The 16,140-nt window shown below is 40.3% G+C and overlaps 1 protein-coding gene across 1 annotated transcript in view; it reads left to right on the top strand.

Moving 5' to 3' along the window:
• Gucy1b1 (guanylate cyclase 1 soluble subunit beta 1) overlaps positions 1–16,140 on the top strand; it is a 46,092-nt gene that overhangs the window by 5,528 nt on the left and 24,424 nt on the right. Inside the window, exons 3-4 of the mRNA XM_006985303.3 lie at positions 8,738–8,838; positions 11,560–11,678. Of these exons, the coding sequence (XP_006985365.1) occupies positions 8,738–8,838; positions 11,560–11,678 (220 nt within the window). The remainder of the gene's footprint in view (positions 1–8,737; positions 8,839–11,559; positions 11,679–16,140) is intronic.

Here is a 16,140-nt window from a genome sequence, read left to right as displayed (position 1 = left end):
ATAAATCTGCCATGCTTTATGGGATTTTCACATTCCTTATGGAATGAGTTACTTTTCTATAGCTTTCTATACCTAAGTTCAAGTAGGAAAAAGCCTATGTGTTTTTTAAATGTGAATGGCACTTCATATTATAAAGCTGTTTAAATTTCCTAGAGCTGTTTCCTCTATGCATTTTCAGCTAGGTGCTATAGCATCTATTTGAAATGACTTTCAAATGACAGGAGATGACTTCCCAGCTCAATGTGTTTGTCATTGTTGTCTTTTCTTTCTCTTATTATGAAGTTCATTTTGAAGAAATTAAATGACCATCATCTGTCAGGGGCGTTATGTGTAGGAAGCTGGAAAGTCCCAAGTGACTTCGGAGCCATTCCTCTGATAGCAAATTTCATGCTTCTAGATGTATTTACCCAAGAGGAGTTACCTAATAGAAACACAGCATATTCATTTTCTTCTGCAAACACAACCTCTGAAAAAAAATTAAATAAATTCCTTCAAAATCTAAAAAATAAGTAAATTAATTCTATGTTATAAATAAGACCCTTTTCTGTAGAAAATTCTTCCAGGTAGCCTGAAAGTCAGAGGAAGGCACACTATGTAGGTTTGCTTATGCTAGGAAACTAAAAGTTTAACTATGAAACCCCTCACACAGCTGCTGGTGAGCTGTCCGACAGGGTCTTCTAGAACCCAGACCACTATGGGAACAACATAGCACTTATATAAGGAAGGCCATAACATTTTTGCTTGTTTTATTTTTATGATCTGCAGCAACCTCCAGGCTGGTCTTGGGAAGTCTTAATTTCCTTATAATCATCCTTTTTTATGCATTAGGTATATACTAGAATCATATTAGCTTGGTGTATGTTTTTGTGCATACAATAAGGACTGGAAGAGAGACCAGAAATCCCATGCTTTCACTCTCACTATGTCAAAGTTGGGTGATGGCAAACATTAACTAAACATGGCTGCTGTTTGCAAGAGAGATGTCCTTTGTATTCTCTTTTTGTCCTCCAGAATCAGGGTCCTGGCAAATGTTTCCTTGTAACTTGTTGGAAGGTGATAGTTAGGGGTTGATGCTGTGCAGATGTCTCCAGGAAAGTACACTTAAGGAAATGAGCACTATAAAGAGGAATCTCTCCAGTCCAGTTCCTGGGCAATAGTGCAGACTTGAAGCTTTGCAGCTTTTGCGTTTACTGTTTTGCCTCTTTGTGCGTTAGAGAATAAACAGTAGGAAAATGGTGCCGTTATTATTTGTATGCAGAAAAATAAAAGGTATTTTTCCCTTTATAAACTACGTCAATGATGGTAAGGTGTAAGGATTGGCTTTCTAGACCAGGCAGAGTTCAATGTGCATCGACCCCTTCACCCTCAGCATCCAACCCTGTGGGCTGATCTCAGTAACTTAATCATGCTGAGGTTTAGAGTCGGGATCCTTTCATTCCACCTCCCCTCCTTGTTCTATAAATGTCTACTTCTCAGCTTTGCTGTACCACAGCAAATGTTACTGAAGGAACTGTTTCATATGTTCAGCATTGTGCTCCCTTCCAAGTACATGAGTGAATTGGTAAGTATGCTTTGTATTATTTGTCTAATATCTGACCTGCCTCACTAGAGTCTAGCCTTCTTACTATTCGTAGGGAGAAACCTAAGGATGCTCTCTCTCTTTCCCTCTCCATTTCTTCCCATCCTACACATCTCTATTTTCCTCTCTTTCTCCATGAAAATGATACATACATATGTATGTGAATTATTTTTACACTCTTAATTGCAGAAAATAGAGAGCATTTGTATAACATAATATATATATATATGTGTATATATATATATAATTCAGGATATATCTATACCCTTAATTTGTGAGATGCTGGGTAAGGCCAATGTCCTAGATTGTAGGGAAATGTATGTCAGGCTGAAAGATTTGAGGGGGGAATTTGCAGCATTCCATTCTATTTTGAATGTAATATCTAATTTACATTGGATAGCTGCCTTATAGTTCTACTATGTCCTAATGCTCTCTACTCATGACATCACTAAATGATCACATCTACTCCATTCATTCTATATTGTTACATTGTAAGTAAGAGAACAGGAGACATTAAAGGACTTCCCTCAAATACATAGCTATTCACAGAGCAGGGATTGGGACACAGATTGCTGTTCCTCCCACCATAGGCTTTCTCCCAGTGAGAACCTGTACTCTACTTTCTAGAGAGGACTGACTTAGCAAAGATTCTAACCATCTATATTTGTGTCTTTGTGTTTTCTTCATTTGTTTTTGCTTCCCTGGAATGTTCCAGCATATGTACAGGTGACGTTGGTTATTATGTTTTGAAGGTATTTTTATTTACCAGCCATCACATCTGTTGGAGAAAGTCATATTCTCCAAAATTTTGAGCAGATTGCTTGCTTTGAGGGGAACTCTGGCATCAGGTGCTCCCCAGGCAGTGTTGTTCGTCAAGCGGATCCATCTGTCGGATAAGGCTGTGGAAAGCACTCATTTAAGACATTTGTGAGTGGCTATCAGAGCTGCATCCATTGCTGTGACAGGTCTCCCATGTCAGGACAGCCACAGAGAAAACAAAAATATACCAAGAGGGAAGGCATTGTTTTGCTTAAAACTGAGACCTAGTCACTCATCAGAGCATAGATAAATGATAGGTTAACTTACAGGAACCAACCTTCAGGGAAGGTCCAAAATGGAAGTTGACTTTAGATTTAAAGTCAGGTTTAGTTGGGCAAATTCTTCACATGGAGTCTCAACTTGGGGGTTCAGAGATTTATTAAAATCATCACACTTAGATAATGAAAATATAGCAACTATTTTTCCCAGCCACTTACAAAAAAAAAAAAGCCACATGCAGCTTCAATGCTGCCTACAGTTATTATCTTTGGCTTCTAATGGAACAGTTTAATTTTCATAATGACTAGATACAGCTCAGTGTTTTTAATATGCTTCCCTCCCTCTCTTCTGGGTATTCCTAGGATTTATTATAAAGACCAAATCCTGTGTGCACGAAGCACAAATAACACTTCAGGATCAGTAGCTCTCAGGGATCTTGGGTGATCTGACCTTTGTTTTGAGATGTCATTTCTACAGACTGTCCCATTTGAGAACATCCCTTTTCATACCTCCTTGGGAAGCTTCTTTATCTATCAGCACAGATTGTCCCTGGAGTACACTTGCTGGGGAAGTGCATAGTAGCTGTAGCTCAGGGTAGGAAGCAAAGTCAGTCTTTTTGTGTTCACACATGAAATAAGGGGTAGCTCCTTAAACAGAGATATGAAAAATGATACTTGGCCATGTTGGACACATTGTAGATCTAATAAATTTTTCTTTAAGTCATATAGAATATTCTTACTATTAATCATGAACTATGGACTTGTGCAGTTATACTGACTAGCTTGATTTTTTTTGATACAGAGTATATAAATTTATGAGGAAGTAGATACGATTAATTCATTCCCTTGTTTTAAAATGTGCACACCTGTATTTAGATGGTGATTATTTCAGTCAGTCCACAAAATATTGTTCTGATATAACTACTGATTACCTACTTTTGGAAGTAATTAATAGATATGATGATGGGTTTACAGTCCAATGACTACTGCCCCATTTCAGAACAATGGTGAAAATGAGGGAAATGAATTACTCTAGGGAGAATATGTCAGCTATCCATGATGCATTACTGAGTCAGTGAACACAGAATATGATTCTATATCATTTTGCTACCATCTGAGAATTTAACCACCATTTTAAGTCACAAGAGGGAAGCAGAGCTTGCTTTTGTCTATTATAATTCATACATTTTACCAGCAAATCAGCGACGTGCACATTTGCTTTCTCTGATGCTGATTAGGGATTTCTGAGTTGCTGCTCCGCTCGCTTTTCCCCTGCACCTTTCCTCTTCCTTCTTTTCACCTCTTCTCCTGGACATTGCCTCTTCCTCCCTGCTGGCCTCCTCATTTTTCTTTCTTCAGTCAGATGCACTGGGTGTGGAGTGTGTGAGGCAAAGGCTGATTGTGCTCTCCGTCCCAGTGGCTGCAGGAGAGTGCTTATGCTGCGCTCTGAAGAAGACCTGGAATGGAGCCCCAGGAGTGGACTCCCTGGGACTCAGCACAGCTCCATACAGCCTGTGCTTGCTCTAGTTCTTTATTTTCCATATGCTGTGAAGAAGGACACTGACTTACAATTTGGAGGAAACTAAGAGAGATTAACAAAATAATTAAGTAAATGAAAGTATGTCCAATGTACTTAATTTTAGAGGAAATTTCAAATTATAAATCCCAGAGAAATCCATGGTTCACTCCTATCTATAAACCAAAACTGTGGAGATATCAGGGCTGCTGCTTCGTGTGATGCACAAGTTAAGCAAAGTTGATGCTCAAGCTGATTTTGAAACAGTGAACGAGTCTAGAAAAGTTGGTGAATACATCTGGATTTAGGTGATTCGAGCTCTAAGGAAATGCTACATTTAAAAAAATGGTAAATTATTAGAAATGCTATATATAGTAGATAGGAGCATGTAGATATTCGGTATCTTTTTTTTTTTTTTTTTTGGTCTTTCGAGACAGGGTTTCTCTGTGTAGCTTTGCGCCTTTCCTGGAGCTCACTTGGTAGCCCAGGCTGGCCTCGAACTCACAGAGATCCGCCTGCCTCTGCCTTCCGAGTGCTGGGATTAAAGGCATGCGCCACCACCGCCCCGGCATTCGGTATCAGTTTTAAGGAAACTGTGTAAACGTTATGGGGCAACAAAGTAAGAGATGGAGAACTATAAAGCACTATAACTTGAATTATGTTTGTTGTTTACGTCATCTACCTACTAGCTTGTTTACTAAAGTTTCTTACATTTGTTAATCACCTTAGATGGTTTCAGTCAGGTAGCAAGTGAAGGGGGAAGAAACTTCCCAAACTAGGGAAAGAGAGAATGTTTAGGAGAAACGACAGCAGGAGAGCCATACAAGTTTTTAAGAGCACTGGCTGAATATATTGGGGATGTGTTAAGAAGAGCACTGACTGATGGTGTTGGGGTCTGTGATGAAGAGCACTGACTGATGGTATTGGGGTCCGTGATGAAGAGCACTGACTGATGGTGTTGGGGTCCGTGATGAAGAGCACTGACTGATGGTGTTGGGGTCCGTGATGAAGAGCACTGACTGATGGTGTTGGGGTCCGTGATGAAGAGCACTGACTGATGGTGTTGGGGTCCGTGATGAAGAGCACTGACTGATGGTGTTGGGGTCTGTGATGAAGAGTACCTTACCGACTGATGGTGTTGGGGAGTCTATGATGAAGAGCACTGGGAGTAGGGGTGTTAATCACCTCTTTGTACCACATGGAAGCTAAGACTTTAGTCAACATGAAGCCTGATCCCATAGGAATTTGACAGGAAGATAGGCATGGTGCTGGATGCTGACATCCTCCAGGCTATACTATCGGCCTCCCCTTCCTTATGGCTCCTCATGCCTGTTCCTGCTCAGGTTAATTTTTTAACCAACTGTAACGGGGGGAGGGGGTGTGTCCTGTGTTTCTCTAGTTAGCATTTCCCCTGATGTTGGAGGGAGATGGTGAATGAGCTGCAGAGAGGAGAGAACTGGTTCTTGAAGGCTGGGTGACCCAGGGCGGACAGCAATTGTGCCTGTTTAAGCCTTACACAATCCGTCATCTCTGAAGACTCCAGCCTCACCCTGTGGAATGGGGAATCTCACTATTTTCTCCTTACCCACTTCTTTTCTGTCTACCTTGTCTTCTTGTCTTGAAGCCCTTATGAAATTTAACTTTTTTTTTTTTTTTTTTTTTTTTTTTTTTTTTTACGTATCACCTCTTTCTACCAGCTACAATACGGGTTAGTGACGGCTGGTATCTTTGATCGATTTTTTTTTTAATTGACATACCAAAATGCTTTGAAAAGGAGCCTGGAGCATAAGAGGCACTGGATATGTGTTGGGGGGAAAAAAAAACACTTCTGGGGCAGGGAATAAAAAAGAAAACAAGCAGCTGGATATTCCCCAAGGCTTCTGAGATAAATGCAAATAAGGAGTCCTAAGTGTCTGAATAATTCAATGGAATTCAGCAGGACATTGCCACAAGAAGACAGTTTCTGGTTTGCACTGCTGCTTCCTTGGACTTTATCCCCCTCCAGGGAGCCTGTTCCAGGATCATCTTAGGAAGGAATGCTTGAGAGATAAAGGAACTTGTTTCGATAAATAGAGGGGATATTGGAATGGATGGTGATTGGCCCTGGCTAGTGGATTTCTCTGGAAAAAAAAAGCTGCTTCTCCATTTTATGCATAGAGAGTACGGACTTTTCTCACTCATTTAAGGGTTACTATGGCTGGGTATGTGTTTCATATAAACTAAGTTTATTATAAAAATATATATGATTTGATTTAATTCATTTGGAAGAACAGAACACAGTGACTATGGTGAATTAGCATACACTTTCTTGTAGACTTGATTAACATTTATGCGTATTTTAGGTCAGATGTTTCTAAATTCCCATGTGGGCATTAGTGTTGGTTCACAATAAAAAATTAATGGGAAAATAACAAAATTAACATAGTCATGCCCTTTTAACCAGCAATTCTATTCCTAGGAATTCATTCTGTTCCTGTATAGAAATACAATTAGCTACAAATATACTCATCATAACATTATTATTTGGACTTGTAGAAGAAAAGAAAAGCACTCTACCTGCCAAGACTTCAGTGTATTTAAACAATGAAAATTTATGCAGTCATGGTATCCAAGAGTATTTGTTGAAATGAAAAGATAGCCATCAAATTTGACATTGAAATTGGCGCAATAAAAAGCACTATATATTCAAATGTGAAAATCTTGATATAATATTGACAGTAGTTATTTCGGAGTAAGGGAAGCTTGCTATTTCCTTTTTAGTTTTTTTTCTTTCCTGTGCTTTACAAATTCTTACAATCAGCAATAAGAATATCTAACCCAAACACTGCATTATCAAAGGATATACATCTGTACATTATATACTCAGAACTTTTACATATTTTCCCAGTGTATGCTATTAAGAAGATGTAAGCACTTTGGAGAACTAAGTTCCTTTCACTTGATAGCTATGTACGTTTGGGACACAGAATAAGGCCACACGACATGTATCTCAATAATTGGGAATGCAAATACATAAAGCTGTATCTTAATTAGTATGCACTGCTTTAATGATTTAGAACATAAACTCACATGATTTTCTGTCATTATCATTGTGGGAGGCGAGTTACATTCTCCTTTACGTGTTAGAAAAGCTAGGTTGTAATGCTCATGCTGTATATGTGATTTGCCTAACTTCACTCAACTAGTAACTTCTGAGCCCTGAAATCACATTTCCTTGGTGCTGGGAACGGGATGCAAGACCTTGTGAAGATTAGGCAAACAACATCCCTGTTATGTTCTTGAAGCAAAATCATAAATTATGTGCTCTGATGAACATAGGATGTCTTCGGGGATATTTCCATGCTAAGTCGTGCATAATGCATGACACAGATGGGGAGATTTCCTTGAATAAACAGATTGAGCAGCGCCAGGAACTGGACAGCTTCTGAGAGAAGAGTGCCCATGGCTGGCCTTGACCGTGTTATGGCAGCTGTCTGGGTAGAGGGCTCAGCTGAGGTGGGTGGAGTCAGAGATGGCTCTCCATGTGGTGTGTGAATTTCACATGGAGACAGCCGTCTGGGAACCAGTCAGTGCCTTCTCCACCCTGCACTGTTTGAAGGATGACTTCCTCCTCTGCTTGGACACTTATTTGAGAAAAGCAATCCAAATCCTATCAAAATAAATGTATTTATAGAATCCTGATGACTGTTAAAAAGTGATGGAGGAGATTTCCTTGCACTAACTGTGTATAATTTGAGCTACTGTGTTTAATATTTGAGAGCTATATTAGAAGATTTGACCAGTCCACTCAGCATCTCAAACCTAATGTGTTTAAAGCCAGCTACTGATAGCAGTTGCTCAGGCCAGAAACCTCCTTGTCCTCCCGGAGGCTTTTCCGTCCCTCAGTCCAATACAACAGGCCGTGTGTCATTTACCTGAACAATCACCTGGATTGAAGTCATTGCTCCCACACCCTGCTGCCTCTTCTGATCCACTCACTACGTTTTCACCTCAACACGTCTGTCGCCCTAGAACGTATTTGTTCCAAGATAAGTGAGTTCCTATCACTTGGGAGGCAGAGATCCATCTGGATCTCTGTGAGTTTAAAGCTACACTGGTAATAGCCAGGCATGGTGACTCATGCCCTTAATCCCAGGAAGTGATGGCAAAAAGCAGAAAGGTATATAAGGTGTGAGGACCAGGAACTAGAGCTGGTTAAGCTTTCAGACTTTCAAGAAGCATTTCAGCTGAGATCCATTTGGATAAGGACACAGAGGCTTCCAGTCTGAGGAAAGAGGATCAGCTGAGGAATTTCGAGTTGAGAAAGCTGTGACTTGTTCTGCTTCTCTGATCTTCCAGTGTTGACCCCAGTACCTGGCTCCAGGTTTGTTTTTATTAATAAGACCTGTTAAGATTCATGTTACAAATGTATCTTTTTGATTTGGATAGAAGCATGTGGCAGTTTTTTCCTAAATCACTAGGTTTTTAGGTACACAGTGTCAATTTTAGCAATTTTGCTCTACAAATCCTGTTCTAGAACTAGATCTATTATTCACAGAGTCATTATGATTTTGACAGATCTTTCATTTTAACTTTGCTCTCCATCACACTTTCATTTTCTTTCAGAAAAGAGGCACAGCTGGATGAAGAAGGCCAGTTTCTTGTCAGAATAATATATGATGATTCCAAAACATACGACTTGGTGGCTGCAGCAAGCAAAGTCCTCAGTAGGTTCAATGAATCATTGCTACTCTGGATCAACCACACATAGGTCTGCAAAGGAATCTATGCTCCAAGTGTATGATTATGCAAGCTGTTCACTGAACAGCCGTGGTGGAGCGATTCTATGATGCTCAGCTGGGGCTATGCTGAAAACTATTCTTCCCATATAAGCTGTTTAGTGAGTAGAAAGGGGAACGTAGAAATTCTCCCTTCCCATTCAAGTCCTTGTATGGAGAAAATACAACTACTAATATTTCAGCCATAAAAACTTTGGTTACAGCACCAACCATAGAGTAAGCATTCAAATGTAGAGGGCAGAGAGCATTATTTTCAAATGTGTGTTGCAGTGATAAGCTATGTGAAGCACTGACAGGGAGAGAGAGGAAATTCATTGACAAATGAAATTGATAGATAAGACCCATGGCTGAAAAAGATGTAATTCAAACAGGTTTCATGGAACAAAGCTGATATGAGTATTAATGTTCCAGGGGGCTCATATGCATCTCGACTCCATTCTGCACAGAAGACCATGAAACTCTCAGCTCTACTGGACAGGATTTATGAATTAGAAATAAAACTACTAGATAAAAGAAAAAACAGACAGCAATTATGAAAGAAAATATGGAGTAAACTTTTAAAATACTAATTTTCAAATCTGTGAAACTGAAATATCTGTCCAGATCAAGAATAGAGCTAAAGAGGAAATAAGATGTTTTCAATTTAGTGATAAATTGAGGCAACTTTGGGAACTGATTTTATATTATCTACATCACTTAAAATATTTTTAAACTCTGTTAATATATTTTGAAATTCATTTTTTGTGTGTGAAGTGTACATGTTTGTGTGTGTGGGCATGCAAATCACATGTGTGTGTGGACATGCATACATATGTGTGCATATGTGTATATTTTGAGGCTAGAAATCAGTCAGGTGTTTTTGTTAATCATTCTTATTTTTTCAAAATATATTTTTAAAAGTTTGGAGATTATAATGTAATTATATCATTTCCCTATTCCTCTTCCACCCTCAAAACGCTCCTGTGTATACCCCCCACTCTTGCAAATCTATGTATGACCTCTTTTTTTATTATTGTCACACACACACACACACACACACACACACACACACACACACACACATTCCGAAGTGCATGAATACCACCTGCTCAGTCCATATAATGTTACTTTTATGTCTATGCTTTCAGGGCTGACCACTTGTTATTAAATAACCAATTGGTGTGCTTTTCCCTGAGAAAGACTGTTTCTTCTGCTCTCAGCATCCCTTAGTTGCCTGTAGTTCTTCCTATATGGCTGAAGCCTCATGAGCATCCTGCTCCCATCCACATTAGCTTGTCTATTAGTGCCATCCCTGTTCAGCTCCTGTTTCAGCAGCCATGGCGGTTTGATATCATGAGTACAGTTTCTGACATATTTAGGAGACACAATCTCACGGCAAACTCCCTAGTCCCCTAGATTTTACAGTCTTTCTGGTCCCTCTTCTGAAATGATCCCTGAGCCTTAGGTAGAGTAGTTGTGTTGTAGATGCATCAGTTTGGACTAGACTCCACAACTCTACATTTTGGTCAATTGCTTCACCTTATTTTCTGAGATAGGGTCTCTCACTGAACTTAGAGCCCAAGATTTGGCTCGATGACTCATGGGCAAGCAAGCTCCAGTGATCCACCTGTCTCCAACCCACCCATACTGTAGTTACAGACATTCACTCCTATATCTGGCTATTGTATGAGGGCTAGAGATCCAAACACAGCTTATCATACTTCTGAGACAGGCACTTTGCCAAAGACTCCATCCATCCAGCCTTCTCACACTGTTAAGGAATTTTTACTGAAGACATATGATATCTGCTTCTTACTAAGATTTATGTGTAAGTGGTCTTCTTACAATTATTTATATTATCAAATGCAAAAGGTATGTATTTTCAACTAGAGAAGAGTAGTTGAGTACATTATTACACTCATAAGTTGAATAAGATGTCAGTCAAAATCCATACAGAAAAAGTAAACACTTAAAATTTAGAAAATGTTAATGACTGCCTATTAAGAAAAAAGCAGGATATTAGGGTATGTACTCTGGAAAGAAGTAGTTAAATATTTATGTTTATATAAAGAAAAGTTATTTTGCAACAGAGTATCTTATTATATTTATTCATAGTGTGTGTGTGTGTGTGTGTGTGTGTGTGTGTGTGTGGTGTGTGTGTGTGTGTGTGTGTGTGTATGGTATATAAATGCTTATGTCCCACAGTTCATGTGTGGAGGTCAGAGAACTTCTGGGAGTCCTTTCCTCTTTCCTCCACCATGTGGGACTTGGGCATCAAACTCTGTCACTAAGTTTGATAGAAAGCACCTTTACTACCTAAGCCATTTTTCTGGGCCTGTATCTTTGACTTGAATAAACTGTTTCTCAAAAGAAACAATACACTAAATAGATACTTATAAACTATTAAATGTAAGTGTGTTACTATGTAAGTTGAGCAAATGGTTACATTGCTAATTCTGTGAATTACACTATTAACATGTTAGCACATAGTCTTCTCCAGCAATTGCAGTATGCTGGCCAGAGATTCTCAGTCTATGTTCACACTCTATCTAGTTTCATACTGCACAAAAAAATGTGGATATTTTAAGTCATTTTCATATAGACTTGTTCTTATTCCTCTTATTGACAGTTTTCTGCCTGTTGTTCTTTCTTCTTTAACCTTCAAAACAGACCTCAATGCTGGTGAAATTCTGCAGATGTTTGGGAAGATGTTTTTCGTCTTTTGTCAAGAGTCTGGCTATGATACCATCTTGCGTGTCCTGGGATCCAATGTCAGGGAGTTTTTGCAGGTGAGAAGTTGGAGGTCCTGAGAGTGAAGGCTCTGGGTGTCAGCTCCTAAAGTTGAGCTCTTGAGTACTTCTATTTAGCCAACTGGACAAGAGTGTCTTGCTCTTGAAGAGGAACCCTAGTGACCATTCCCACATGAAATCGCGTTATTTGATGATCCTGCGTATCTTTCAGGTTTCATGGTCTCTACTTGTTAACTCTAAACATGCAAGCCATTGATTAGTATTCTCCTCAAGTCCACATGGTCTATTACGATCTGTTCAATTGCTTTAAATAAGAATTGCAGATATGAATGGTGTGGTCTTCTCTTTTCTATATATGATATAGCTTTATTCTTTGTAATATACTCCTAAATCTAAGGTCCCATTGAACAGTGTATCAGTATTCAGGAAGTGCTGCTGGGCCTCCTTACTAGGAGAAAGGTGGGTTGGGGGATGGGAGAATGGGGGGCGGGGGGGGGGGGGAGGAGATGTTGTTTTAGGTATTCTACTTAGGAAAACTAATTCTTTGCCTTAGAGTTACAGCTACAAATTAGTTGATCCATCTCTCTCTCTCTCTCTCTCTCTCTCTCTCTCTCTCTCTCTCTCTCTCTCTCTCTGACACACACACACACACACACACACACACACACACACACACACACACACATTGATAAAAGGAAATCCAAAGCCCTTTCAGGTAACAAAATAAAACAAATACCATACCGCCACCCAAGGCTTTTATCTTACAGCATTGAACAATTACTGTAGAAGTCTGTACTAGTGAATTCCCCATTTGCTGAGATACTATTTCTGGACCGCCTGTGCTATTTTGAGCTCTGGCGTTTGTGAGACCCTCTGGATGAATGTGTGAATGCCCAGCGTCATGGGGCTTGTTTGCAAAGAGTGTTCCTAACCTGACTGCTGCAAGTAGCTAGGCCTTGCTGGAAAATGATGTCAGCGCAGTACCAGCTGAACTGAAGCCCAGTTTTGGGAGAATGTAAACGACTCCAAGGCCAGCTGCATTATTGATTTAACAGCCAAAATAAGAACTTTTGTGTTTAATCAAAATGTCTGCTGTTTACACAGGAACATTTTTCTTATAAACTTAAAGCAGCATTAAATCAAGATGAACGCTGGTTTACAGTCTCCAGCTGTGGACTTACTAAAGTCCTGCTGTCCACAAAATGCTGTCCCTTCCAAGTGAAGTAGCTGCTAAAATTAAAGTCAAACTGATGGCCTTTAAATTGATTATTTCAAATGGATTGGAGTTTGATACTTCCAAGTATTGGAGGGATTTTATATTTTTGAATACAAAGTCCATTTTTTGTTGTTGTTTTTTGTTTTTTGTTGTTTTTTCGAGACAGGGTTTCTCTGTGTAGTTTTGGTGCCTGTCCTGGAATGCACCCTGAGGCCCAGGCTGGCCTCGAAATCGCCGAGATCCACCTGCCTCTGTCTCCTGAGTGCTGGGATTAAAGGTATGCGCCACCAACACCCAGGCAAAGTCTATTTTTAAGTTATTTTTGCTCGCCACTTTTACCTTACCAGAAAAGTTTTTAAAAAATATGGTGTGTGTGTGTGTGCATGTGCACACACAGAGGACAGGAGAGGAACAGTAGATGCACACAACTGCTGAGCCATCTATTCCGCTCCACCAATGACGTTTTAGCTTCCAGCATTACTCCATTTTCGTGAAACTCTGAATGGCCATGTCTATACAACAGCCCACATATTTAGGTAGATTTACTAATTCCTCTATCCCACCTGTACTTATCTTGACCATCTATCTGTTTCATGTATCATGGCAGAGTGATGAAGGCCCATGCCTCACTGTGGCTGTGTTTCTCTGTGCTCTCAAGCTGCCTTGCCCAGCTGTAGATGCTCTAACGGGGGAGGTCCCTCAACACTTTATAAAAGCTTATCATTATTTGACAATTTTGTGCATTATGTATTGCGCCCTGGTAACACTCACCTCCCCACCCTTTCCTGTCGCCTACATCTCTATCAGTTCCCCACTCCTTGTAACAGGTCTTCACCCCACTATCCTATCTTTCTGTTTTGCTTTGTTTTATGACGCACTGGGTTCAACCAAGACTGCCCCTGTGGGTATGGGTATGAGCTAGTAGCTACATCACTGAAGACAGTTTTCTCCTCTCCCTTAGCAACCACAACTACCAATAGCCAATATCTCTCTCATGAGAGCCAGAGCCCCATGGCTCCCTCCAGAACCCATATCTGACAAGTTCAGTCTAGAAAAGGCAGCCACAGCTTCTCTGAGATCATGAGTGCATTGGACATGGCATGTTTAGAAGACATGTTTCATGGTCATCCTCCCGATCCTGTGGGCTGTATACTCCTTTTCTTCCCCCTTCCCTGGTGTTCCTTGAGCTGGGGAAGCAGTGGTACGGTTGTCCCAGCAGGGGTTGAACAAAATGACTCAAACATCACACATTCAAGGCCACAAGTTTCCTCACTAACTACTATTTGCAACAAAAAGAAGATTCTCTGACTTAGGCTGAAGATAGAGCTGGTCTATCAGCAGGAAGCTAGCAGTTTCAGCTGTCAGTATGCTGATTTAGCAAAACAGAAGTGGTAGGGTCACCTGTTAGCCTGTGCGCTCCCCAGCCATGGCCTTTCACCAGACCACAGCACCACGTATGAACTTTCACATTGGAAATGAGCTAAGAAGTAAGTCACCTAGCCACAAAGATGATGCCAAAGAATAGAAAAAGGCTCAGTTACAATTTAATATTAAACAGGTATTAACATCTTTAAATTAAATATGTTTTTATTTTGTGTCCCCTTGAATAAGACTGTGGAAAATGAAACTAGGTATTTTGGATACTGTAAAAATTTCATTTTTTCCTACCTTTGAACAAGTGAATTTTTGTCTTTCTAGTTTTGAAATTGTCTATTATCGTGAAAAATTTACTGTGCTAAGATAATACTTAAGAGTAGGTGGTTTTGTTATGGTTAGGCTGGCAAATAGAAACACAGTGGACATTTTTCCTGTATCTGTCATTGTAAAGTAAAGCACCCTAGCTTACATATAACAATTTTCTTCCAGCATATATTAATAAAACACTCTTCAGCGTGTGCTTTTACCATTCAGGAAAGAGTAACATGAACTGGGCTCAATCATTAAGAGCATTCAAAGGCTTTTTATTTTCTTTTTCACTGCCAGGTTTTAATCAATAACCAGATATTTAGCCTATCCTAAATGCTACATCTGGGGAACTCAGCCTTTTTGATGTTGTCTGAAACTTCCCAGGAAGGGTCTTCCCGGGTTTAGAGATTGGATAATCTCCCTGACCTCTCCAGTCTCCTCTCTTTAACTCTGATTTCTCTAAAATGCAAATAAACTCTACTGCTCGCTGGGAGTGTAGAGCTTATCATGTTTCAAACAATGGAAATTACTTCTCCCTTTATCCTCTTCATCTCTAGTCTCTCTTAGTACATACAGTCAACCTCGATCTCTGTAGAATCTTTTATTAACCATGTTCCCTCTGTCTGAGGTTCTGTGCATGCTCTTCCCTCTGCCCAGAACATGGCTTTGGCTCCTGTTCACACAGTCAAGTCAGCCCTCCAGGTCACATTTCTTCTTCCAGGAAGACTCCACTTCTCTCCAAACTCTGCCCTACTTGTGATGGGGTCGCTGGCTTTTCTCACGCTTTCAAAGCACACTGTCCCCAGCCTCAGCCCCGGCACTGACTGCACCACCATTTCCTGTTTCTCCCACTGGAATGTAAACCGCGGGAGGCCAGAGACCCTGCGGAGTAGCTCAGGGGATGAAGTCTGCAGTCGGAATCTGGGGGATGAATCAGTAGTTTAAGGACAAAAGAATATTCCCTGCAAGGAGGAAAACACAGACTAAGCAGATCCAGCAGGAACTCAGCGAGTAAGGATTCCATCAAGGGCCATCCATCTGAAGTGAGGCTGTGCAACTTTCAGAGCTCTTCCAGAAAATTCTATCTCCCGTCTTTTTTTTTTTTTTTTTTTTTTGTAGGTTTTAGGAAAGTTTCTTCAATATTTTATTTTATTTTATTTTATTTTATTTTATTTTATTTTATTTTATTTTATTTTACAATACTATTCAGTTCTACATAACAGCCACAGATTCCCTTGTTCTCCCCCTTCCTGCCCCTCTCCTCTCCCCCCCTCCCATTCCCACCACCTCCAGATCAAGGCCTCCCCCGAGGACTGAGATCAACCTGATAGACTCAGTCCAGGCAGGTCCAGTCCCCTCCTCCCAGATTGAGCCAAGCGTCCCTGCATAAGTCCCAGGTTTCAAACAGCTATCTCATGCAACGAACCCAGGACCTGGTACCACTGTAGAAACCCCATCGAAGGACTGAGGAATCTGGATGCAGACATCCACTGCTAGGACCCGGGTGGAGCACCAGGAGTCTAATTAGCGAGAAAGAGGAGGGTTTATATGAGCGAGAATTGTTGAAACCAAGGTTGGATAAAGCAGAGGGACAAATAG

This window comes from Peromyscus maniculatus, chromosome 6, assembly GCF_049852395.1.
Source record: "Peromyscus maniculatus bairdii isolate BWxNUB_F1_BW_parent chromosome 6, HU_Pman_BW_mat_3.1, whole genome shotgun sequence".
NCBI classification, from domain to species: domain Eukaryota; kingdom Metazoa; phylum Chordata; class Mammalia; order Rodentia; family Cricetidae; genus Peromyscus; species Peromyscus maniculatus.
The sequence above is the reverse complement of the archived record's forward strand: the minus strand, read 5'-3'. Positions and strand labels throughout refer to the sequence as shown.